Source organism: Ictidomys tridecemlineatus, chromosome 1, assembly GCF_052094955.1.
Source record: "Ictidomys tridecemlineatus isolate mIctTri1 chromosome 1, mIctTri1.hap1, whole genome shotgun sequence".
In the NCBI taxonomy this organism is placed as follows: Eukaryota; Metazoa; Chordata; class Mammalia; order Rodentia; family Sciuridae; genus Ictidomys; species Ictidomys tridecemlineatus.
In genome coordinates, this window is record NC_135477.1 from 1,220,646 (window position 1) to 1,246,269 (window position 25,624).

Here is a 25,624-nt window from a genome sequence, read left to right on the forward strand (position 1 = left end):
GCGCCCCAGGCCCCACCCGGCAGACGCCCGTGAGGGAGAGGGCGGGGCCCTGCCCCTCGCACAAGTGCCCTCTGGCACGCACGCGCTGTAGGTCCCACCCCGCGCACGCCCATTCCGTAGAGGGTCGGGCCCCGCCCCTCGCCCGTACGCCCTGCTGCAGGCGCACGCCGCAGGCCCCACCCTGCAGGTGTCCCGTCGGCCCCTCTCACGTACGCCCTCCTTCACGCACGCGCTTCAGGCCCCATCCTGCGCACGCGGTGCACGTGCCGCACGCGCTCGGCGTCCCGCGCGACGCAGGTTCCGCCCCGCGGCCAATGGGCGACGCCGCCGGGCCCGCCTCGCCTTCGCCCCGCCCCGCTCGGCCCCGCCCCGCCCCGCCCCTAGTTTACCCTGGTGCGGCGCGGTCCCAGCTCAGTGCTGAGCGGTCGGCCGGCGGCGTGCGTCCTCTACCGCGGTCGCCGCCGAGGCAGCCGCAGCCGAGCGCCACCCCGCTGTCGAGCCCTCCTCCGGCGCCATGTCGCAGAGCGGAGCCCCCGGGATGCAGGAGGAGACCCTTCAGGGTGAGGCGCGGGAGGCCGCGGGAGCGGGGGGGGCGCGGGAGCGGGGGGGGCGCGGGAGCGGGCGAACTCGGAGCGAGGCCACGGCGGGGCCCCGCGGGTGGGAGCTGAGCGAGGAGCCCGCTTCTCCATCCACGCGACCTGACGTCGCAGCTGGAAGTAGCCCGGCTCCGGGGCCCGGGGCCCTGGGTGCAGCAGCCGGCACGCAGCGAGGCCGCGGGCGTTGAAGCGGAGCCGTGAGTGCTGGGATTTCTTTTGCGGTGGGGTTGAACCATCCCCAAGCTACACCCCGTCCTTGTTACTTTCGAGGTAGGGCTTCCCCGAGTCGCGGAATTTGCCGTCCTCCTGCCTCAGCCTCCGAGTCGCAGGGACGACGGGAGCGCGCCGCGGCGCTCGGCAGAGCTTGGGTTTTGGTCTCAACGTTATTTCCGGAGGGACTCGGGACTCCTAAAGTAGGGAGAAGAGGGCGGGTCACGGGATCCGGGCCTGGACGGCTGGCGCGTTTTTGCCAGCGAAAGGTATGAGTGGCTTTTAAAAATAGGGTCTGAACTGCCTCCGTTCTGCTGGAGGTCACGCCAGAGGCGCGTTGGTTTGAGCAGGAGGGTCAAGTGCCTAGCGGCCTGGGCGGGTTGCTGCATCCTGCCTCAGGATGATGAGATGGTTACGGGTGTAGCTCCGTGATGGCGCGCACGGGTTCGGGGTTCAGTTCCCGTACCCGCCCCCTCTCCCCCAGGATCACTGCCTGCCCGCCCCCAGCCCACGGACGGGGCTCCCGGGCAGAGGCCGGCTGGCTCCCCGTGCTGGTCCTGGCTCCCGGTGCTGGTCCTGGCTCCCCGGGATTAGCCTTTTACACTTGCCACCTGTGGGTCTGGGGTGGGTGGAGCAGGCATGGGTCACAGAATAAAGCCAGCCCCCAGCCTCTACCCAATCCCAAGGGTCCAAGAGTCAAGGGGGAATTGACCTTTGTATTGTCTGATGCAAGAGTTCCCTGAACAAAATGAGCATGTGAATACATTTGGAGAGGACTTTTTAAACCTTTGAGGGTGAAGCTTGAAATTTCATTAAGTTTTTTTTAGAAGTTTCTATTCAGGTAGGTCTAGGGAGCTGTTAATTTATTATCTAAAGGTTTTACTAGGCGGGATTTACTTAGCCTAGTACATTGTAGACTATGTCCCATTTAGGGTGGGGAGGTACTGGGGATTGAACCCATGCTAGGTAAGCTCTCTGTCACTTAACTACACCCACAGCTCTTTTTTTTTTTTTTTTTTAAGTTTTTATTTTGAGACTGGGTCTCAAATTGCTGAGGCTAGCCTCCAACTCCCCATCCTCCTGCCTCAGCCTCCCAAGTAGCTGAGTTTACAATATTTAAAACTACAACCAAATTTTGAAACAGTGATAATAACTTCTTTGAAATAGATTTGAGAGGTTTTTTTTTTTTTTTTTGGTCATGAAATCTGATCCAGGGAGTGTTTCATGAACTCTTTCTTGTTATCAGCTGCTTTATGTCTAACATTGTGTGTTACTTCAGCTGTAGTGTCTTGTGTCTTGGAAGGGTTCCGAGGGGCTGTCTTCCTTTGTTGCCACCCCCCTGAATTGCTGAGTCATTGGCAGCAAGATTGTCAGCCCAAGAGTTAAACAGATTTTTGTTTTCCTGAATTGCTATTCTATAAAAAGGTGGTTACCCAGAGTATGGAAACTCACGTTGAGGATTCTTTGGGCCTCACTCGAGTCTACGTGCAGAGTCTACGTGCAGCCCAGCACTTGCTTGCCTTTTGGCTAGGGTAGGAGGGGTCACTGGTCACATGGGGCCTTCAGCTGCCCCAGGAAATGTGAATCCAGGCTGGGATTCGCTGGCCACACTTGCCCTCCCTGCCTCTGCTCTGATTGGACTGTGGCTTGTTTACCACGAGCTGGGCCGGCAGAGGCTGGTAGCCCAGCCCACAGGCCGGTAGCCCAGCCCACAGGCCAGCACTGATTGGTTGGTGCTCCTTCCCACCCTGTCCAGTCCAGCTGAAGCTCTAAAGTGGGGGGGCACTGTGGCTTTATTTTTCTTTTGATATATTACTGCTGAAGTGCAGGAGGGAGTTGGGACTTTTTAAGAACACAGTGTCACAGTGGCCTGAGGGGGTGGGATGTGTGTGGCCCCCCAGGACCATGAGTGCATAGCTAAGTGCTCCCCGTCAACAGGGATGGTTAAGGAAAATGAAGGTGCTGTGTTAAGTTCCAGAGGAATACCTGAAGCCCGGGTGACTGAGAATGTGTTAGGCGTGGTTGGCTCACCTAGATGCCAGCCACCGGCCCAGTGGACTTCATGCTCAACATGTGTGCCATTTCCAGCCCTTGTCCTCCCCTGAGAACTAAGAGGCTTCTAAATGCAGACAGCAGTTTCCGGAGGCCCACTTCTAGGGAGAGTCCTTTGGGGCTTGGATTCCTTCCAGGCTTTGCCCACTGCTGGGCTTCTCCTGGGGTGCGCCACCATCTGCCACTCTGGGAGCTTCCCTGGGCCTGCTTGGGAGCTGCTTGTTGGGTGGGTATTTCAACCCTGGCTAGGGTCTGGTAGAACTTGCCATTTTATTTATTTTGTGGTATACTGGGGGTTGAAGCCCAGGACCCTTTACTACTGAGCTATGTCCCCAGCTCCTTTATTCCTGTGTTTTGAGACAGGGTCTCACTAAGTTGCCCAGGTTGAATTTGCCATCCTCCTGCTGGGCCTCCTGATGCTGGGACAGTGGGTGGGTGACGGGCGAGAGCTCTTTCAGGGTGTCTGCCTCAGCATTCCAAATCAGCCCTGTGGCTTCTGGGAAGCAAGGTCAGTCTCACTGGTCCTCCTCTGTGGCCAGGGTTGAGTCCTGCCACTCAGCCGGGGGCAGGGGTCCTATGTGTGCTCTCTCCTGGGCTCTCCTGGCTGTGGTTGCTCAGTGCTGGGGAACAGAGAGCTGCAAGGCTGTCTTGGGACGCAGGGCAGGGAGGCTGGGGCAGTCCCTGGAGTGCCGGAAGCCGAGGTCAGCTGTGCTCACGGGAGATGAGGAAGTGGGTTGGGAACTCGGAGGCGCTGCATTGTGTTTGATCTCTAAGGTGGACCTGTGGGTTTCTTTTTGTAATGGCTAAATATTTATAGCCTGGGCTTTCTGTTGAGTTCACCTGGATCCACAGGGGAGCTCCGGTCACCTTACTGTGCCTTGATGGTGGCGGTGGAAGTGAGGGTAGGAGAGGGATGTAAAGTGGAACTGGAGTGAGGGCCCACCCCGCTAAGGCCCAAGGTATCAGTTGTCGTAATGGTTCACTCGGAACCCAAGGTGGTTTTCTGAGCTTGTTGAGAAACCTGAGAGCTGCCTTTCTTAAACAGCTCTTCTGGCCAGCTGCAAGACCTCAGCAGGTGGACAGTGTCCTGCAGGGTGTTTCCTGGTCAGTCGTTGTGGGGCAGTAGTGACTTCTGTCCTGAGCCAATCGTTCCTTGTGTAGAGCTTTCAGACCCAAAGATGGTGCTGCTGCTGAGCCAGGATGGGGTGCTCCTTTCTCTCAGGATCCTGGGGGCTCAGCACTGCTGGGGTGGTGTGTGCTCCTCCTGTCCCAGGGGTTGTCAGGGGGTGGGGCAGGACCTGGTGTGGTGGAGGAGGGGGGAGGGAGGGGCTGTGCCTTTTGTGCCTCCTGCCTGCAGCAGACCCCACAGGCTAGGGCTCCTCTTGGCCTTCCCGGCCTCAGACTTGAGAAACAAACTTCTTTATGAACCAACCACCTTTGAGTCTGGTGTTCTGAGTCACCAGCACAGACTGTTTCCTTCAAGGTTCGGGGTGCCCCTGCGTAAGAACTGCGTATTTGGTCCTTGTCCCTGCCTCTGGCACAGACCTCCTTAAGCTAGGTCTCCTGAGTGATGGGCATGTCTTGCTCAAGTCCTGGGATACACTCAGGTAGACACTGATGAGCTGCCTTAGTGGGACCCTGGCCTCTGTAGCTCAAAGGGTTGGTCCCCAGAAGGACCGAGTAAGCCATCAGAGGGTGGAAACTTGGTGCCCTGGGGGACAGGAGGGGAGTTGGGAAGGTGGGAGCTTTCTTTCTCTCATCACTGCTTCTGTGTGCTGTGTCCTTCTGGCCTTTTCCAAATGGTGTCCAGAACACAAGTAGTCTTTCCCGAGTTCTCTGAGTCACAGCACAGTACTGAGCCAGTGGGGTGGGGTGTGGGAACCTCTAAATTTGCAGCCAGTGTCCAGGTAGTCGTGTGGGTAGCCTGGGTACCTTAGTTTGTGGGTGATAGTGTCAGAATTGAGCTGTTGGGGGCCGTTTGGTGCTGGAGAGCTGGTTATTGGTGGGGAAAGGCTCCTTGCACCAAGTCTCAAACCCTGCTGGTGTCACACACCAGGGAGACCCAGGCAGCACCGCAGCCTCCTCGGTGAGCCTAGAAAAGGGAATGTCCCGGAGGCTGCTAGACAGCCTGTGTCCTGAGGCCCAGCGAGGGGGCAGCTGCCGAAGGGTATTGGTAGAGTTAGTGCTGGTGCCCAGTGTCAGTGTGCCTGGAGCTAGTCAGGTCCCTGAGGGCTCCCAGTCCGGCCTGCGAGGACGGTGCCTGCCTCCTGTGGGCAGGGCAGGGGGAACCTCGTGGAGGCTCTAGGGTTTCATGTGGCCCTTGGAGAACTCGCCCAGGCGGTCCAGGGCAAGTTTAATTCCCGTGCCTCCGATGTGCTTTCTTCTGATTGATGTGACGCACTCCCCATCCAGTGTCCCACTGAGGCCAGGCCACTTCAGGAGACCCCAGCCTACACCTGCCTCCGGAGGGCGCTGAGAGGTCACTAGTCGGCTGCACTCCTCCCAGACGGTGAGGGTGCTGCTCTGTTGGTTAAGGACAGAGCGTGGATCTCACTGTACTGGGGAGAAGGGCAACGGCCATGAACAGTGCCGTTTCTCCATGAGTCTCCCGTGTCATGCTCCCTCCTGTCTCCTAACGCTGTGTGTTTGTAAACAAAGCCTTTTCTATAAACAAACAAATCAGGTCATCCTGCTGTTGACTTTGAGATGGGATTTTGCTAAGCTGCCCAGGCTGGCCTTGCCCTTTCTCCCCCCCCTTTTTTTTCCCCTGTTACTGGGTCTTGAATCCAGGACACTCCACCACTGAACTACATCCCCAACCTTTTTATCGTGGAGTGTCGGTGTCGAGATTCGTCCAAGCCCTACTTGAAGGGTAGCTTGTTCTGGTCAGTCAGACTGAAATGAAAGGCAGCAGTGTGGATCTTACAGGGCCTCGGGTCAGTGTGTGATACTGGGGTGAGGAAGTAGGCTAAGAGTGAATCTTCTCGGGTCAGTGTGTGATACTGGGGTGTGGAAGTAGGCTAAGAGTGAATCTTCTAAAGGAAATGTTTGATTCTTTAAACTTTTTTGATAGTCTTTTCTTCTAAAAGCTGACTGCAAGACAGTGATCAAGCTGGACTCTGAGGACACAACAGGTTTATCTGACATCTGCTTGGTTTACAGAAATGGCAAACGGCCAATGAGGCAGCAGACGAGGGATGTGGGTCAGAGTGGGCCCGACGGCTCACAGGGTGACTCCTTCTCTTGGAAGGGGGCGGTGACAGGTTATGTTAGGACCAGATTCCAGAGTGGGTGGAGAGTTCCAGCCATGCCTCTTTTTGGTCCCTAGGCTCCTGGGTGGAGCTGCACTTCAGCAACGGGAATGGGAGCGGTGTTCCAGCCTCAGTGTCTATTTATAATGGTGACATGGAAAAAATACTGCTGGACGCCCAGCACGAATCTGGACGGAGTAGTTCCAAGAGCTCTCACTGTGACAGGTAGGGTCAGTACATGTGTGTACCCCAGAGTTGACTTCCCTAAGAGATGGGCAGGCACAGGTGCACATGCCCCTGTGACCTGCAAGGACCCCGGGGCCTTTTGGCTGAGGCTAAACAAAGGGGTGCTCTTGGGAGTCCTGGCATAGCAGGAGCCTGCTGTCTGGGGTGGGAGACCTGGGGCTTCTCTGGAGACTGTGTTGAGGCCAGAACACTCAGCAAAAGGGTCCCTTCTGCCCCTCACGCCAGCCAGCATGGTGAAGGCACTCCTGAGGTCACTCGGCATGAACCTCGGCACCATAGTCCTGATGGGCTGGGGGGACTTCCCGGCTGGGGTCTGCCCTTGGGGGTGACCCTGTTCACCAGTCCCTGGACTGTGGCCAGAGGAGTGGAACTGTGTCTCTGGGCTCTGTGTTTAGCTGACTGCCTCTGAGAAGCACTCATGCCCTCCCCTGGCTTGGCAGTGAGCCCATGGTGGCATGGCTGGGAGCCACCGACCAGAGCCAGCTATAGCCGACTGCCGGGGAATAAGAGGTCCCACCTAGGAAGACTGGGAGCATCTGGCCCTGCCTGTGGCTGGCAGCTGCCCTGCGTCCTGTGCTTAGCTGAGCCCCTGTCTTGGGTTTTGCTGCCTGTTTTTTGGTTCTGGGGACTGAAGCGTGGCCTTGCACAGGATGGGCTCCCTTGACGGCAGAGCTGTTTCCCAGCCCTTGTTGTTTGGCAACAGGGCCTTGCTGAGTTGCCCAGGCTGGCCTCCAATTCGCATCCGCTGCCTCAGTCTCCTGAGTAGCTAGGGTTACAGGCATCTGCACTGCTTGCAGCCAGGGGCGTTTGCTTCTGAACACAGAACGTTAACGTGACGCTGTTTTTTTCCCCACTCTGTTCACATTGTTACCAAGCCCACCACGCTCACAGACGCCACAAGAAAACACGAGAGCTTCAGAAACAGATGCCCACAGCATCGGCGAGAAGAACAGCTCTCAGGTGAGCTGGAGGGCGTGTGGGCTTCCTAGGGCACCTGAGCACGGGCTGGCCCTTGGGGCGTCTCGTGCCTTTGGGAAAAAAAATCTTGTGGGGTCACCCACAGCACATGGCCTTCATGGTGGGCTGGCCAGGGGAGGCATGGATGGGGCTGCACTGGGGGCCTCCTGGCCCCTGGGAGGGTGGCTGAGAGCTGGTTATGGTGCCCCCAGGTGCCTGTGGCTTCTGGGCGTCTCCCTAGGCACTGTCATCTGTTCTGCACCTGATGCTAACTGGTGCTTGATGGCGGTTTGTGTTAGTAGCTCAGGAACTGGTAACTTCCAACATGGACAGGCCACAAAGCCTTCTAAAGGTCTCAGCCTGGGAGGCAAAGAGACAGTTGAGTGTGTCCCCCTTCTCCTGCGTGGACTTTGAGGCAGTGATGGTGACGCGCAGCTAAGGTCTCAGAGCTGTGCCTTGTGCACACCGTGTATGTGCAGGGGACACCCTCTGGGATAGTCAACAACAGTGAGGACGGAACAGTGGTGTTTCCCCCTGTAATTGGCTCAAGAGTTGCCTTAGCCTGAAGCAGGGTCTCGGGTTGCACGAGTCCTTCTTCCTTCTGTTCAGTTCCTCTCGGGCTCCCTGCTACCCCTGCTTTCTCTGGGACGTCTCCGTGCCCCAGACAGGGTTCTAAGGCTGCCAGAGCTCAGCAAGAACCTGGTAGCGAGTAAGAATCTGGCTGTGCCCCAGGTGTCACCTCTTTCCAGATGTTTGAGGTCCCTGTCCAGCTTCGCATCCATACATCTGTAGGTTTGGCACTGCATTCTAGAGGGTTTCCGCTATTTTACATACCCCGCCCCCCCAGAAAGGAATTGCATGCCCAGGCACAGAATCTTGAAAATGCAATGCAGCAGAGTTAAGAAGCACTGTAGTCCCGGATTGTCAAGTTCCTTGAAGTTAGTAGGTCTTTAGTGCAGCTCAGCTATGATGGTGAGTGCTCCTGCCTCTCCTGGGACACCCTGGCTGCACAGAGCTTGCTTCCTTCAGGTCGCTGGGTCACATAGCTGCGGTCACCACCTTTGTCCTCCCTTCGTGGTGTCATGTTTGCAGCTCTCAGTGCTGACAGAAGCTCGCTGTCTCACCGGGGTCCTGATGGGCTGGGGGGACTTCCCAGCTGGGGGGTCTGCTCTTGGGGGTGACCCTGTTCACCAGCCCCCAGATTGTGGCTGGAGGAGTGGACCTGTGTCTTCAGGCTGTCTGGCTGGCTGATCTCGTGCTTCCTGGTGTGACTGTGGTAGGCTAATTAATCTGCTTTAAATATTTGCTTTATCTTAGTCCGAGGAAGATTATCTTGAGAGAAGGAAAGAGGTCGAAAGCATCTTAAAGAAAAACTCAGACTGGATATGGGATTGGTCAAGTCGGCCAGAAAACATCCCCCCCAAGTAAGTCTGCGTTCAGCACCAGGGGCTCTGTGGTGACGGGTGCACTGACCGCCGTGTTTCTCCCCGCCCAGGGAGTTCCTCTTCCGACACCCCAAGCGCACGGCCACGCTCAGCATGAGAAACACCAGTGTCATGAAGAAGGGGGGCATCTTCTCGGCAGAGTTCCTCAAGGTCTTTCTTCCGTCTCTGCTGCTGTCCCATCTCCTGGCCATTGGATTGGGGTAGGTGATGTTACCATGCAACCCTGACAGTGGGCCTTGGGAGGGTGCAGAGTCTCCCAAATCTGCACATAAGCGATAGCTGGGCGCGGCTTCACAGACAACCACATTGTCACTGGTCACGAAAGGGAAACACGGGCAACTCTGGAAGGCCCTCTAGCTGTCCTTTAGCCCTTCTCCTTGCATAGGACTGCGTCCACCTTCTGTTCCTGGACTGCTTTGTGTGGTCTGGATTAGTGCACTCCTGTGTGGCATTGCACTGACCTGTCCCCTTCACTGTGGGTGGCAGGGGATTGTTCTCTTCCATTCTCAGCAGCAACAGAAAAAACAAGGTCTCTAGATTTCTGGCTTCATGTGCTAAGTAACTGCAGGAAGCATTGGGAGTCCAGGCAGGTGCTGTTGTGATTCTAAAACCTCCAGCTGGACGGTGCTGAGTGGAGCTGTTCTTCCCTTAGCTGCCAGGCATGTGGCCGTCTCCCGAGATGGGCAGTGTGCTGGTTGTGGTTCCTGGAGAGCCGGCTGCTGGCACTGGTTCTGGCTTAGGTTGGCTGGAGGGCTTGTGTTTGTGTGGGGGGGGACAACAGGGCACAGGATGAAAGGTTCTGTGGCATGGTCACCCTTTTTCCCCAGAATCTCCTTTGTGGCGGATCACATCTGGTCGCTTCCCTGCTGTAGGTTGTGAGAGCTGTGGTCCTTGGGTCACATCCAGCCCCCTCCTTGGCCCATGGTTCCACCTGCTGTGGACATGGCTTCCTGGGTGAGCCAGAGGCTCCTTAAAGAGTGACCGCAATCCACAATGAACCTCATCCCTCTTCTTGCTGGGCTGGCACCTCTCTCTGGCTGCCTGTGTGTGACTCTCCTGGTTCTTTGTCTCAAGGAAGGCTCCAATCCATCATCTTCATTTTGGCTTTGGGCTCAGAATTAGTGTGCATCAGTCTCACCAATGATGTGGTTAGGTACTGATTTTTTTGAGCTTTTCCCAGAACTAGCAAGAAGGGCCTGGTAATACCTATTCTAAATGCCCAGATTAGCTGTGCCTTTCAGGATGGTTTTCTGCAGCCAGTTTCTGGCTACAGTCCCTGCCCTTCATCCTGCTCAGTCTTTTGGAGACTGATGGTTCCAAACCCACCCCAAGCTTCTCAGCAGCTTCCCATCATGAGCAGCATGAAAACCACCCTCTATAGTTGGTCCCAGAAAGCTCATGGTCTGCCGTCTCTTCCTCCATTCCTGGCCTGCCCCATGCCCTCTTAAGCGATATCCCCTGCTTTTCAGGTATCCACTGGGACCAGGCTTGGGCTGCTGTAGGCAGGGCTTCCTGATTCAGTGATTGGGATTTGAGGTTGGGGATGATGGACTGATAGTGGTGCCACCTGCCCTGGGAGTGTCTTCCAACACTGTGTTGGATTACTTTACAAACAGTGAAAAGGCTGTTCTGGGTCGCAACAGCACTTCTACTTGATTGGTATCCTACTTAGACCCTTTGTTTTCCTGGTGCTGAGGACGAGCCCAGAGCCTTGTGCTTGCCAGTCAGGTGCTCTGCCCCCGACCTGCAACCCCAGCTGGTCACCTGTGTTGTGCACTGTGAGGACACAACTGGGCGTTTTGAGTAAACCACTTGATGAAGGATTACAGATGTCATCACAAACATTTTAAATGGGTATAAAATAGCCAGTCCCTCCAAAGCTGTAGCCACCTTGAGCTGCCTGTCTAGCTGAGCAGAGCCACCTGAGAGCTGGAGGCCCCACTGACTTGGTCACTGTTCTGACAGGATCTACATTGGGAGGCGCCTGACAACCTCCACCAGCACCTTTTGAGGGAGATGTGGACTGGCGCTGTTGGCGTGCTGGGATTCCCTCCTGAGCTGACGGCTGGGCTATGGTGATCCTTGGGTGGCCGCACCACTTGAGTTTATTTGTTCCATAAATGCTGCGCTCATAACTTAGTAAAATGGAAACAGCAGACACTAAAATCATGCTGGCCTGTAATTATACCTATGGGATCAATTAATAAGCATGTCAGACTGATAGTTACTATAAGATTTGGTAGTAAATTTCCTTTGGATATTAGGTATAAATAGTATAAATAATTTAATAGTTATTATGTAGTAATTAAAAAATTAACTGTAACCTTAATTGTTAAAATAATTTATATTTCAAAAGACTGAACTACATTAATAGGAAAAAGTTACTACAGTAAGGGGTTCGTCCAAAAGAAATACTGTGGCCTTATAATCCCTGTTTTCAGTGGCATGTTAGATGTAGTGGACGTGGGCTGTCTCCATCAGGAGCCATGGAACCCGGGTACAGCTGCAGGCTCCACTGTGCAGCCGGCACCCTGAGGGCCTTCTGCCGGGTGCAGACCCCAGCCCCCGATTGTCCGCCATCACCTGGACGGTTGAACTTCTGTTGAAGGCACCTACTTGGTCTTACTCTGCAGCTCTGGATTGCTGGGTCTGATCTTACTGTTTGTGTTCAGCTTTTGTGTGCTCTTACACAGCTTTACTGTAAGCAGATGTATCGACTTAAACTGGAGATAAACAAAAATAAATCTTTGCCAAATTCTTCAGATTGTCGTATTTACATATGGTATCATAAAAGCTTGATTGAACTAGTTCACCACATGTCCTGCTTTATCTTTTCTACAGCATGATTTCTAAAAGGCTGCCTCTTTGATATGCTGTATATGCCTTGTATTTTGCCTTTTCCCTACTTCATTGAGGTGTGTTAAAATAAATTAAAATTTTAACTTAAAACAAATCTTTTAAGTTGTTGCCTTGGAAATGCTAGCTGATGTCCCCTCAACTGGAGGCGGCTAGTGGGGTGGCACCAGAAGTCCTCAGAGTCGAACCTCAAAGAAAGGTCCATGAGGTCACACTGGCCCACCCTGATGAGTCACTTCCCTTTTGTGTAGAACAACATGCTTGTCTTGCATCGGGAGCTTCTGAACGATGTGATGAAACAGGCTTTCAAGTGTCCCTGGACTTGGCACAGCCACTTTATTGACAAACCCTGTCACCAGTGGCCCCAGCAGAATTCAGTGAAACTGGTTGGAAATGCTGTGGACATAAGAGATGAGACTGAGGCTTGAGTTGCCAGGGCGTCTTTTCACCAGACTGCCTTACAGTAGGTGCTTCACATATACACCCCATCCCTAGGGTTGCAGCGCCTGCAGGCGCTCATGTCCCTGTAACCCGCCTCAGGTTTGCAGAGCTTCCACACCTCCTCCCTGTGTTGTGTTGGCCACAGCCCCCAGGACATGAGAGCCGTGCAGGCAGCCGAGCGCATGTTCAGGGAGAGGGGAGTGTGTCCTTGTCCTGTCTGTGCTCTGTGCAGGGGCAGTGTTTCTCCCAGAACTTTCCTGCCCGCTGGGACAGTTCTCAGAATGATGGCAGAAGAGGAATCAGGCCTTTCTGAAGATCTTTGGCAACTAGCCATCTGCACAGGTAATTGCCTGCACTATTACTCATTTGGGGAACAGCAAATTTATAAAATGTTTAACATAATCCAAATAATTTTAAGAAAAAGCCTTTGGCCAAATGCAAGTTTCCTGATGTAGACTTTGCACCAATCCTAGGGCCTGAGCTTACAGACTCCAGTGTGACCCCCCAAGGAGTGGAGAGGGCTGCAGCTCCAGGGAGGGAGGGGCAGCACAGGTGGGGGAGCCGGCCTCTGGATGGGACAAACCGACAGGCTGTCCTTTTTCCCTACAGACCACTTGTTGGAATATAGCCTGAAGGGAGACCTGAATTTTGAGGTGCATGTGCGCAAAGGGCCATATCTATACTAATATATCAAAACACTGAAACAAATGCAGTGTCTGCACGGGAGGAAGCAAGCTGTCTGCTCACAGCAGCCCAGAAGCCGAGGAAGAACAGGGACCAGGTCCTCAAGGAAGGGCATGCCTCCAGTGCCTGCTCCCTCTGGCTGCAGCCAGTGCTAGTGCTCACCTGTTTAAGATGTTTCAAAGTGAAACAATGAAGTAAAAATTGGGTGATACCTTTTTACTCTAAGTGGTCCCTGAGCTGGTGACATTAGCATCGCTGGGGGCCTCTGGACATGCAGACTGCTGGTGCACATCTCTATCAGAGCTGTGCATAAGGCCTGTGGGAGACGGCCCATGCCAAGGAGCACCAGCAGGCTTGGACACTGCTGGCTGCTTTCCGTGCGAGAACAGGACAGGAACACATCAGGTCTGTGTCTAGAAACTGAAAGCACACCAGAGAAGCAAGGGACAGTCCACCCAAGAGGGTCAGAGGCACAAGCAAGACATTGCCATCATCTTCTTAGAGGTTTTGATATCTACAAGTTACCAGCTCAAAACTTAAGAAAAAATTATTTTTCTTTTTGATACTGGGGATTGAACTCGGGGGCTCCCTACCACTGAGCTGCATCTCAGCCCTTTGTTTTTTGAGACAGGGTCTTGTTAAGCTGTGGTTTTGGACTTGCAACCTCTGTCTCCTGAGCTGCTGGAATGACCTGTGGGCCCCTTGTTTGGTTTTAAGAAAGTATATTCCTAAGAACCAGAGTTACACTGTGTTGGATATTTAGATTTTGTAGAACAAATTTCCCACTTAAAGTTCCTAGGAATTAATTGTTTCCTATCCTTATAGCACAGACTCATTTAAAAAAGGTGTCCCACTCTTTCCAAATTTTCTTCTTTCTGGTACTGCCATGCAAGTGGAAGGTGGGCAAGTGCTCTACCCTTGACTTACACCCCCAGCTCTCCCAAGTAACCTGCTAACAGTTCACTCAGAGGCAAACAAGTGAATTGCTTAAGACCATTGATCTGTAATCAAAACCAAGTAGCACTTGGATGATGAGATTTAATGTCACGTAAGTGGCTACTCCAAGTAAATGGCATCCAATTGGAACCTCTGGGTCTTGGCTACCAGCCCTCCAGCCACAGGTGCCAGGAGGCACTTCATGCTACGTCAGCATTGTGATCAGTCCCTTCATGACTCAGGGGGCCAGGCAGATGTGCAAGGGCCAGTATCTTCTGGAGACATCAGTGACACATCTCAAGGATGCTACAAAGCTTCGTGCTGTGGCATCTGCAAAATCAAAACTTGATCACAGGAGTTTTCTAACAGCCAGATGAGAAATGAAATCGCAGGTCTGTGTCTTGGTGCCATGAAACAGCGTGGGGTTGGAAAGTGTGAAGCTTTCCTACCACTCGTGTGTCCCAAGACTCTTCCTCTCCAGGTCTTGTCCACCACACTCCAGGCGGGGGTCTGCCTCCCACTTGCTGGGAACCCTGTCTGATGCAGTGGACCATCCGACAGCCATACTCCTAGTCCAATTTCGAGGGTCTGGTTTCCATTGTATTTTTAAAAATCATTAAAATGTTCTAACTGAAGGGACTTGCACAAGATCATCGTACAGGGCACTGGATGGCAGAGCCAGGCCTTTGGCCATCTTGCTGCTGCTCCCAGGTCTTCCCGCTGGTCCTCTGAGGACACAGGTGTTTACTGAGGACATGCCTGTGGGGTTCGAGGCAGAGCACTTTAAGCAGGAGTCATCAGCATTATGATAACTCAAAACCAAAAGGGAAGTCTAAGTGCAGGTTTTTGTCCTGTGTGTGCCCTGCCTGGTGTGACAGTACCACTGGGCGCCTTGGACAGATGGGGCCCCAGCAGTGTACTTGGCTATACATGAAGGCAGATGGCACCAACCTCTGCCCACCCTTCAGTTGGCTTTTTCCCTGCCCAGTTCCAGGGGTATCATGGTTCCTAAAAGGTCAAGGTCAAGTTCCATGGCCTGCAGGCCCACACAACCACCACACGCTACAGAGCAGCATGTGGGCACAAGTGCATGGAGTTCAGGCTTGTTCTGCAACCCACAGCCAGGATCAAAGCACTTGTCCTGAGCCTGTGCCCAGAAGGGGCTGTCATCCATAGCCATGAGCCCTCTGGCCCAGCCCACGATGCCCTGTAGAGGGTGGAGGTCAACACCTGGCACACCCCTAAACAATGAAAGCCACTGGCCTGCTGCTTAGCTCAGCTGCACCAGGCAGCTTCGAGCAAGACACGTGCGCCCTGTGCAGGGCAGGCAGGCGCAAGGCTGGCATGTGGCTCCTGGGCAGCATTCTCCATCTGCAGTGTTCAGGGACTGGTCAGCAGCTCACAGAGAACTTCTGACTCCCTAGCTTTCTGGGCATGGTGCCTGTGGGACAGATAACACTGAAAATGTGACCCATCCCTACTCAACAGTCCAGTCCTGGGTAAAGCCTTATCTCAGACCAGGGCTGAGCACAGAGTATCACCTGCAGACAACAGGCACTTGGTATTCCCCCACCTACAGCACAGGACACCGTCCCAGGGCCTTGCAGTGTGGACTCCTACTGGCTGGCATTCTCCGTCAATCCCCTGCTGGTGCCAAGGGCACTGGTCCAGGGAGACAGCCTGTTTAAAAGGACAGAGTTAAGGGCCCATCCCTATGCCCATCTCATCCCCTTTACACAGACCCTCCTGGGAGGAGCAGTGGGACAGCCCTGGGCTGGCAGCTACTGACGGGCTCCCCTCTAGAGAGCTCCTGGTGTTGGCAGGCTGCGATTTAAAGCGCCTCACAGGAAGATCAGGGAGTCCCTAGATAGCATCCACACTACCCCTCAGCTCACAAATACCCACAGGTTCCTAACAGCACTACCGGTTTACAGAAACTCTGTTTTTCTCTTTAGCTGGGCACAGAGGTGCACGCCTGTAATCCCAGCGGCTTTGAAGTGTACCTGCATGGTAGAACACCCATTTTATCACTGAGCTACTTCTCTAGCCCTTTTTGAATTTTTAACTTTTTATTCACCTAATCCAGAGTCTCAGGCCAGAGACTAGCATCAAATCTCATGTAATAAGAGATACACAGAATTCACTTTCAGGAACATATATCTAACTTTAAACAAAACAAAAAGGTTTAGAACAAGAAAAATGACAGACTTTGTAAGTTTGAACATAAAATATCAATTTAAGCCTTGGGATTCTCAGTCACTGGAATGGAGAAAGGGTCTAGTGGAATCTGATGTGCAAGAGGGAGAGGTAAGATTTTCTACCTGCCTCTACAAAGCACCCTCTCAGAAGTGAATCCCTTTGGCCAGTGTTTGTAACTGCCACAAAGGGGACTTCTGATGCTGCACGGCAGGGAAGGCAACCTGCCAGCCAGGGCACTCGGTCTGGGGGACCCGTGACCCTGCGAGGAGCACGCAGCTATGCAGCATGGACTTGCACTCACCTCGGCCTGTCCCCAGGCGTCAAAGGCTGGTTTCCTATTTAGTGGGAAATGTGTTTTAAAAATGGAAAAAGTTGTTCAAACACTGAAAATCCAGTTAATCATTTAAAATTTATTAAACTTTTTGGTCAAAATAGTTGATTGAAACAAATATATACAATCCTGATTTGAAGGACCAGGGCTGACTAATGCCTGCACAACTGTTCCACATCTCAGATGTTGTAATGGCATCACAACCAAGACACAGAATGACTTACTTTAAATAAAATAAAGGTATTTTTATGTTCTCAATTTCTAACTTCATGTGAACTAAACTGGCATTCTGTTAACATCAACTCAGGGTGATGACACTTTTGTCCTTGCATATCTATATCATTAGTAATCAAAATACACCTCCATTTCAGTGATGGCACTGAGACCTGGCTCTCCAGCCCCAGGGCAAGGGGCTCTGTGACTGGGCTCATGGGTGCAATCCCATGGAAGCAATCTCTGTTGTTTGATGTTGGTAGCCTCTGCACTCTTGCTGGAAAACCTTGATTTTGACATCAAAGATCTTTTGAAATGAACCACCAAGGTACTGGTGGCATCACAAGCAGTTAAAGTGGTTTAATTCTGCTGGCTTGAAATGCAGTGTGAAAGCATGCATGTAACTGTAGCAATATTTAAAAAGTATATTTTCCCCAAAGTACTTTTAAAAAAGACTTTTAAGAAAGCATGTTTTCAGTTGTAGTGACTCAGGCCTGCTGGGAGCCGGGTGGTTTTTAGGGCAGCAGTGTCTCTTCCTGTGGTCTCCCCGCCCAGCCCGGCCTGATGGGGAGATGGACTACTTCTACAGAAACAGGGCAGCGTGACAGTGTGGGGGAGCTGGGTTAGAACTAAGAACTGCACACATGCCACCATTCTGCCAAAGAGGACCAGCGTTTCTGAGATTGTTCCCAAGAATGACCCTGCATGATTTCATCACATAGACCTGAAGCAAATACAAGACAACAACTTCTGTTTGTTTTCAAAAGCACTCTGGACTGTGCTGCTTGCACTGAGTAGCCACACCCGGAGGTGTGATGGCAGATGCAGTGAGTGGGAACACCTGCCCGGGCTCAGGCCGCCCCATGTCTAGGCACAGGACCAGGGACAGCAGGGAGAGGGAAGAGTGGAGGGTGGGATGGGGAGAGGGCCTGACAACACCTCTTCTCCTGGGTGTTAGGTATTTGGTCTATAAACTGGAAAGGAAGCTCAGACTTAAATAAATATATTTATTTGAGTAATGGCCTTTATTGAGCAATGTCCAGCAGTTCTGCTCCCAGTGGGCTCCGCTCTGGAGCAGCAGCACCCTTCTCTCCTGGGCTGAAGGCAGGGCCAGGCCAGGATGCACCAAGGCCAGCTCTTGCTCCGTGGGAGGGCGTGAGGCTCTGAACGCAGAGCTCCTTGACGCTGTCCGGGCTGCGGCAGGGGCCTCGCCGGCTCCCTCAGTTGGCTTTGTCCTGGAATATGTACAGGTTGTTGGTGGCGGCCACGGCGATGATGTTGTCCACGGGGTGCCAGGCTGTGTGGAGGATCTTCTTATTGAAGTCCAGGCTGTCCACACTGATCTCGTCCTTCTTCCTCTTCCCACCTGCACAAACCTTCCGGGGCTTTAAGCTGGCTCGGGGTTTGCTGCTCTCTCTCGAGGCTTCCAGGGTGACATCCCTGCGCGTGCTTCTGTCGAACATCCTGAAGAAGTTGTTGTAGGAGCCCGTCATGACAGCACTGCTTGAGACAAGACAGGAGCACTGAGTGCCGGGCGGCTGCACACTGCCTGTGCTCCCCACCCCTCCCTCCGCAGCACCTGGGCACGTTCAGAAACCAGGACTGAGATATGCTGGGGTCAGAAAGGAGAGGCAGCGTCTCCCTGAAGCTTCCATATGACCTCTTATGTAGTACAGGAAAGCCCACCTGCTCGTCTCTGTCCTGACAGTTGGGGCTCCTCTCCCAGCTCCGGCTTTCTGCACTGTCACTGCCCGCCAAAGCTCACCTCCACATACTCATGCTCGGTATGCATGGCCACCTCTGCCAATGCGTCTTCAGTGGCATTTGATCTGTTTTTTGTTTTTTTTTTTTTGGTATTGGACACTCAGCCCAGGAGAGCTTAACCACTGAGCCACATTCACAACCGTTCTGATTTTGAGACAGGGTCTCACTAAGGTGCTTACCAAGCTGTGCAGGCCAGCCTCAAACTTGCAATCCTCTTGCCTCGCCTCACCAGTTGCCTGGATTACAGGTGTGCACAACTGGATCCAGCTCAAACAAGTTTTAAATTTATCTTCAAAAAAGTTTCTTTTACATGAAGCAATATATATCATACAATGAAACTCTCGAATACAAAATGTGGCAGAAGCAGAGTATTCCATTTTACATAAATCCAGAATTTGCTACACCTTTCCTGCTTTTATCTCAGCGTCAATCATAACTTTCAGCTGAGACCAGGAACCCACTAAAGCACCTTCACATCCTCACAATGTGGCCTGACCACACTGCAAAACTTCAGCTTTTTCTACAAAAGTGGAAGAGATGGCTGCCTAAAGCTCACCTCCACACTCACATCCAATGCTGCCTGAGCTGACCCAGGGCTTCGAAGTGAGTGGAGTTCCTGGTGTGGAGGTGAGGTCCATGGCACTCACCCACCTTCCTGGCCAGGCCAGGCTAGGCCAGTCTCTGCTCCCACCTCAACACGCTCACCCCGCCTGGTGCTCAAGGGAGGTGCCATATCTAGGTGCCCACCTTCAACGGGGCGGCCTCCTTACAGGGCGTGGGGCTTTCCCCCGCAATGTGCAAATACTTCAATGTCCCATGTACCTCGTCTACGCTGGTTCACCAGAAAAAAAGATGAACTCAGAAGAAGAGCTACACACAGCTGTGCTGTGCACGCGGGACCTGCAGCTCATCGCCAGAGTTCTGGTACCAGAGGGGCTGGAGAGGCTACTGTGTTCGAGCCCAGTCCAGCGAGTGCCAGAGCCGGAGCCTCAGGATGACCACAGATGACCCAGGACTGCACAGGAGGGTGACTCTCACTGGGGGTTCTTCAAATAACCTCCTGCAAGGAACCCGGTGCTAAGATCTGAAGCGCAGTGCATACCTATAAATTCCTGATAGCCAATGCCCGCACCAGAGGCGGGCATCCCCTAGCCCACCTGGCAATCAATTGCCAGAGAACTGTTAGGCCCCTGCTCTGAAGTGCCACCCCCCAAGCAGGGAACAGCCCAGTGCAGACCTACGTGGACACATGAGCAAGAGGCCACGACCACCTGGTGTGGCAAGGGGCCAGGCAACAGCAGCCCTCAGCCTGGCCTTGCACCATCTTGCCCCTATAGTGCTACCAGACCAGATGACGGGGGGGGGTCCTCAGGAGTAAATGGATGCAGCACGTATCACCAGGAGAGGTCTTGGATACTCGTGGGGATGTTTTACTGAAATGTATTTTGTAATATTTCAAATAAACCACAAGGTATCAGGAACAGTGCGGCCAGTATCCACATACCCATCACCAAGAAGGCGAATCCCATCGTGCACCCCTCCAGAGAGCCAGGCCAGCCCTCGGCTCGGCTCCGCAGAGTGGGGCAGTGGGCAGTCCTTCAGCAGAGCAGCTGTGCACTTCCTGTCACAGATGCGTTTTAGGGGTGCTCAAGGTCGAACCCAGGGTCTGACATTTGCTAAGTGAGTGCTCAGCAGACTAACTGCACCCTGGCACAAGCCCGAGTACACCCACAGGAGCCGTCTGTGTGGCGGGCACGTTGTGTCCTGTTGGCTTCCTCGTGAGGCCACTTGTGATGCCTGCAGTTCCCCACCTCTCAGCTGTTCAGCACTACGCTGCAGAACGGACAGCTGGCGGGACCCCCATCTCAATACCTGGGCTAGGGGTTCTGGCTCCCAGTCCCCGTCACCAGAATCCCACGCCAGGCAGGGCAGGGTCAGGCCTCCACCTCTGGCTGTGGATGAGCCCTGTGAATTCCCACAGCTGTGCTGGCTGTGCTGTGAGGGGGTCTCAGACTTGAATTTTTTTTTTTTTTTTTACGAACAAAGCCAGATTTATTGTTCCGGTAAAGAGACAGGACCCAGGGAGGGGATAGGGGCAGCTGAGCACACCCCTTTCTTGGTGACCTGGGAATCGAGCCCTCCCTGCTATGGCACAGGCCCCCACCAAGTCTGTGTCACCTGGAGCTGGGGGCAGGACCCTCTTCCTAGCAGTGCTGCCTGTGGGGTGCAGGTGGGGCTGAGGCCTCAAGGCTGTGTCTTGGAGGTGGCGGTGGCTCCCCTCTTCTTGGCTGGCCAGCCCCAGGGGTGGCCTGGAGCTCACTGTAATCGCCAAGTTGTGCTTCATCTTCTTCCAAATCCCAACGTCCAGGTCCGCTTTTCCTCGTCCCCAGTTCCGTGCCTAGGCCACTGCTGCAGTTTTGCTCTTGGCTGGCTTCTGCCTGATTTGTGACTCTGCCCTTATTCGGGACTCTTCTCTGAGCCCTGAACTCTCGGCGCTTGTTCACTCCACGCTGTGGGGAGGGCTGGTCTCTGTCCCTGCAGCACAGCCAGCCAGCTGGCACAGTCAACAGCTCTGTGTGGCCCTGAGACACTCACTCACTCACTCAGGGCTTTGATGCTGCTCTGCTGGTCCCCAGACCCTCTTTCCAGGGCCCCTCCTGCTGGAAACAGCCTGCAGCAAGCTCATCGGGGTCTTGCTCTCTTTGGTTTCCTGTTACAGTTGGTTCTGACTCCCCCTGAAGATGCCTTCACCCACAGGGCCACTTGCCTGAGTGCGTGACCCTAGGCAGGTGACGGTGCTCTCCAGCACACTCAGGCAGTTGGGCGCTTACAGCAAACACCAGGACACCTGCAGGCCCCTGTGGCTGTCCCAGCCAGACTCAGGTGAGGCTCAACCCTGTGCACAGAAACTGAGGTGAGGGGCCTCGAGAGGCTTGCCTTCTTAAAGGGACTGGGCTAGCTCCCAGGAGAAGAGGCTGTTGTGAAGGGAGTCTGGCTCCCGTGGCTGCCTCTCCTGCTCTTTGACTCGTGTACTCTCACCAAGTGATGCCATCCACCATGAAGCCATCACCAGAAGCTAAAAAGATGGAGTCACTTGATCTTACCTTTCAGCCTTCAACCTGTGAGCCAGACAGAAGGATAAGCAAGCCCCTCTGTCAAAAATGCCCAGCTTCCAGTATCCTGTTATGGCAACACACACAGGACTAAGACAGACCTCCATAGTGGCTGCAGGAGTCTGCTCTCAGCCTCAAGGGCCAGTCTGTGTGGGATGTGTGTCCTTCCCAGGTTCCTCTTGAGACCTGCTCTGCACTATGATGTGCACATGGTGCCTTTATAGTGTCTGCTGCAGATCTTGGTGCCTCTGAAATCTGTGTTGTCTTCCCTAAACTGAATGTACTGCTGGCTATGCTACTTTAAAATGCTCCTCTGCACATGGACCTAGGCCACACCCTACCCTCTCCTCCACACTTAACCTTCAGGCTTTCTGCTTCTGTGGCTCACCCTTCCATCATGATTCCAACTCTCCCTGAACTGGATCTGCTGCTAAACCCACAGTGGATTGTCTCCTGCCGTATCTTGCGTTTTAAAATTTCTGTCTGATTTGCTTTCAGGTTTCCTAGGTCATTTTTAATAGTCTGTGGTTCTTTTTCAGGTGTTTGGTTCTTTCATTTAACACAGAACTGTTTCAAGCATCCTTATTTTATAATCTGTAATGCACGACTTCAACACCTCAATTCTCAGGAGTTCTGCTGCTGTTGTGGCTGCCCATGGTGGAGTTTTTCTAAGTATGGGTGGTAATTTTCCTCAAGAGTCGCACAGGTGATTTTAGTCTGGGGAGTCCTAGGGCCCAGCAGGAGCACCAAAGGTGCGAGCGCACTGGCCTCCCCTACCCTCAGGAGCCGGGTTAAGTACAGGCTTGTCCACTGCGTTCCTCACAAACAGAGGCTCTTCCAAGCCCAGTGTGTCTTGCCTGTTACACAACCCCATGGCCTACACGGCCTCTGCCTGGCCCCACGTCACTCCGGGAACTTACGCAGCACAAAGATCACACTGCTTCCTGTGACCTGAATAATCTCTTTGGCCTCTCTGCGCATGCTCTAGGCTGGCATGTGAGTCTGTGCAGAGCGAGAGCAGGCTGCCTATGTGGCGGCTGGACATGAGGCATGAGGCTGGACACAGGAAACCAAAAGGGAGCTGAACCCAGAAGGCAGCGTCCCAAAGCTCAGGGTGGCCACCTGAAGGCTGAGCAGATCCCTACTTACTTCCTTTCTGCTCACTGGGGGGGGACACCACACACACGTAATGACAAACAGCAAAAACTGACACCAAAGCACCTGGTGCTGTGCTGTGAGCATGGGGAGCAACTTCTCAGCCCCCGTGCACACAAGCCCCTGCGTGCTGCTCTGCAGCTCTGCGCCGAAGCACCCCTCCCAAGGGCCCGCTGAGACTCCAGGATGGCGGCTCCTGCCCTGCGGGCTCACCTGTCGGAACCGTTCCAGCAGCACTCAAACTTGTCGAAGATGCAGTCGTTCTCGTAGAGGGAGCAGAGCTTGCTCCGAAGGTACTCATGCACCTGGTGGGTCTCCACTGGCCTGCTCTCCATGTTGAGGTCCCACACCTTCACTGACAGGTAGTCTCGGGTCATCATGTACCGACCACTATGGCTGAATTTGACGTCGGAGATGGATGAGATTATTTCTGAGAAGAAGGACCTACTACTGGGATCTTCAGGCTCTTCAAAAACTGAAAAACAAAATAAAATATTTTCAGCTTCTGTTTCAAATCAGAAAACAAGTTTAGCAGGTCTCAGTTCCCCCAGTGAGACTCTGCAGGGTTCAGCCTCGAAACTGCATCCTCTAGGACACTGCCCCAGTGCCAGCCAGGACAGCTGCTTGGAAGCACACTCAGATTGCAAGTCAATGCCGAGCCAGAATCTCACAGGCATGGCCCCAGCCTGAGACCGTCACCACAGGGAAGCCTGTATCCTCATGACACTGGGCCAGGGCATGCCACGATCATTCCTGTCCATGTCCATAATTAGAAGATACATGCTTTTCACAGGTGTGGTGCTTGGGACCTCTTAGAGTGAGCCTGCTCTCTGTAGGGTCAACACCTGGTTGCTCTGCTGGACTGACCACCACTTCAACCACCACCATGGTCCAGGTGTGGTGTTGTTCTGTACTGGGGACTGAACCCTGGGGTGCTCTACCACTGAGCTCTAGCCCTTTTCATTGAGATGGGATCTTGCTAAATTGCTGAGGCTGGCCTTGAACTTGCCGTTCTCCTCCCTCGGGTTCCCAAGTGGTTGGGATTACAAGTGTGTCCTTCCACCCCTGGCTGCTGGTCCAGATTTTAACTGTTACACTGGTTCTGCTGGCCAAAGTCAGTCAGCAGAAGGAGTTTTGTCTTCCATGCTGAAATCAGTTCTAACTGTGAGAGGTCCTGTGCCTTCTCAGAACCTGCTTTCTCTATTACAGAACCTGGACAGAGCTCCCTTCACCTGGCCGGTCAGGAGGAGGTGCCCCTGAGCCTCTGGGCCACCAGATGCCCCAGCGCATGGCTCTGGCTCAGCAGGATCAGGCCAGGGAGGTGTGCTGCCATCATCTGCTTTGGCTTCCCCTTGCTTCTGTCCACATAGGAACATGTTTCTCTGCATGAAGTTAACCTGAGGCCAGCTTGTGCCAGCAACCAGCTCTGCCACCACTAAGTCACTCTGCTCACAGGTGAGCCACCCCTGGTCGTTGCACCTGCTGAACGCTGAGGACACTTCTTCATGGCAGGCAGTGTAACAGGAGCACGGTGCTCTGACCACAGGAGAGAGCAGGCAGCAGACGGCAGCTGGGGAGGAGCCAGGGAGTGCCCGGGGCTGGCTGGTGCTGTGCCAGCAGGGACACCCACTGAAGGGCAGGTCAGGGACTTCACTGTCAGGGAAAGCACCACAGGACGCAGAAACCCGCAGAGCCCTGTGGGCAGGGGCCAGGAAGGGCAGCAAGGTCTCCATATCCCAGAATGCAATGGCACAGGCCCTGGACGTCTCCTGCAACCCTCCCACCTCAGCCGACGCTGACCCTGAGACTACAGGCCTGTTCTTCCTGGCTAAAGATGAAACAAACGAAGCTTTCCCCCCCAGAAGAGACTTCAAGGCTCAGTACTTGCAGACAGTGCCCTCGGGGAACTGGCTTCAGGGGGAGCAGAATGCAAGTGATCAGGCCCAGTGCCTTCGGGAGCTTCAGTCCAGGCTTCATGCATTAGGGGGGAGGCCACAGTGGCTGGACCTGGTCCAGGGATGAGCTCAGCTGAGGCACTGAGGCTCAGGGAGGGTAAGTGCTGGCAATGAACCACTGGCCTCATGACGCCAGCCCAGGATGGCCGCTTGTGGGAACAGGACCAGGCCTGGGTGAGGCCCAGCTGGAAGGAGGACTAAAACAAGGTACTTACACTTAGAGTGCCGGTCGCACAGGGCGGAGGAGCGCATGTCACACAGCCGGATGGTCCCTTTACTGCTGCTGTACACGAACACGTTGCACTGGTGTGGGTGGAACTCGGCGGCGGTGATCACCTCCGTCAGCTCCTCCATGTTGGCAGGTTTGATGTCCACGATGTCTGGAGGGAGGTGTTAAGGCGCATGCTGCTGATGGGTGTGCTGCGGACACACAGCGGGGCCCCAGGGAGGTGGGGCAGAGGCCCAGGAGGCTGACTGCACACATCACATTCCCGAGGCACACCAGAAGGCAGCTTCAAATGGCCGTGGCACTCCTGCCACGGGCACCTGGCCACAGGTGGGTGTGGAGACAAGCTCTGCTTTCGCCCTGCTGCTGTACTGCCACCCTACCAGCCTCCACCATGGGCGCCTGCGCTGGAGGGCTCCTCTGCAGAGCCCCACACTCTGTCCCCACGATAGAACACAACTCCACCAGGTCTAAGGTTCCCTTGCCGATTACTTGGAGCCAAGTAAGCACTTGTGGAATTGTCAGAACAATGCCAACAGAGGTGGCTGTCGCATGCAGAAATCGGTTCATCAAAAAAAAAAACAGGGCTAGGGCTAGGGCTGGGGCTGAGTGGTAGAGTGCTTGTCTAGCATGTGTGAGGCACAGGGTTCTACTCTCAGCACTGCATATAAGTAAATAAAGATCAATTGACAACTAAAAAAAAAATTAAAACTGGGCTGGGGATGTGGCTCAAGTGGTAGCGCACTCGCCTGGCATGCGTGCGGCCCGGGTTCGATCCTTAGCACCACATACAAAGTGTTGTGTCCGCCAAAAACTAAAAAATAAATATTAAAATTCTCTCTCTCAAAAAAAAAAAAAAAAAAGAAGACAACCTTTCTTTAAAATATATACACATATATAAAAACAATATAAATATATATATATATATATATATATATAGATATATATATATATAAACAAAAAAACTCAGGGTAGGCAGAATACCCTGTGCCAG

At 53.7% G+C, this 25,624-nt stretch overlaps 2 protein-coding genes across 8 annotated transcripts in view; one reads left to right on the top strand and one right to left on the bottom strand.

The window, feature by feature from the left end:
* The first annotated feature begins 374 nt into the window (after nucleotides 1–374).
* On the top strand, nucleotides 375–24,783 carry Bnip3 (BCL2 interacting protein 3). 4 transcript variants are annotated; one of them, XM_078024043.1, is made up of 7 exons: nucleotides 375–560; nucleotides 6,187–6,334; nucleotides 7,231–7,315; nucleotides 8,630–8,736; nucleotides 8,808–8,957; nucleotides 12,287–12,396; nucleotides 23,659–24,783. In XM_078024043.1, exons 1-7 carry the CDS (start codon nucleotides 515–517, stop codon nucleotides 23,817–23,819), a joined length of 807 nt encoding a protein of 268 aa, XP_077880169.1. In that variant the 5' UTR covers nucleotides 375–514; the 3' UTR covers nucleotides 23,820–24,783. The 4 variants fall into 4 exon arrangements, with proteins under 4 accessions (XP_077880169.1, XP_077880171.1, XP_077880178.1 ...); XM_078024045.1 differs by lacking the exon at nucleotides 23,659–24,783 and adding an exon at nucleotides 12,664–19,662 and having other exon boundaries at nucleotides 376–560; XM_078024052.1 differs by lacking the exons at nucleotides 12,287–12,396; nucleotides 23,659–24,783 and adding an exon at nucleotides 11,199–11,519 and having other exon boundaries at nucleotides 379–560.
* The window catches only part of Ppp2r2d (protein phosphatase 2 regulatory subunit Bdelta), a 37,603-nt gene continuing 29,402 nt past the window's right edge, over nucleotides 17,424–25,624 (bottom strand). For all 4 annotated transcript variants that reach the window (XM_078024035.1, XM_040272208.2, XM_078024039.1 and 1 more), the window contains 3 exons: nucleotides 24,620–24,784; nucleotides 22,663–22,924; nucleotides 17,424–17,917 (listed from right to left, as the gene is read on the bottom strand). In XM_078024035.1, the coding sequence (XP_077880161.1) occupies nucleotides 17,638–17,917; nucleotides 22,663–22,924; nucleotides 24,620–24,784 (707 nt within the window). In that variant the 3' untranslated portion in view covers nucleotides 17,424–17,637. The remainder of the gene's footprint in view (nucleotides 17,918–22,662; nucleotides 22,925–24,619; nucleotides 24,785–25,624) is intronic.

Coding starts and splice junctions, on each gene's coding strand:
- Bnip3 (XM_078024043.1), top strand. CDS start 515: ATGTCGCAGAGCGGAGCCCCCGGGATGCAGGAGGAGACCCTTCAGG. Junction 561..6,186: donor GCAGGAGGAGACCCTTCAGG/GTGAGGCGCGGG, acceptor TTTGGTCCCTAG/GCTCCTGGGTGGAGCTGCAC. Junction 8,737..8,807: donor CCAGAAAACATCCCCCCCAA/GTAAGTCTGCGT, acceptor CTCCCCGCCCAG/GGAGTTCCTCTTCCGACACC.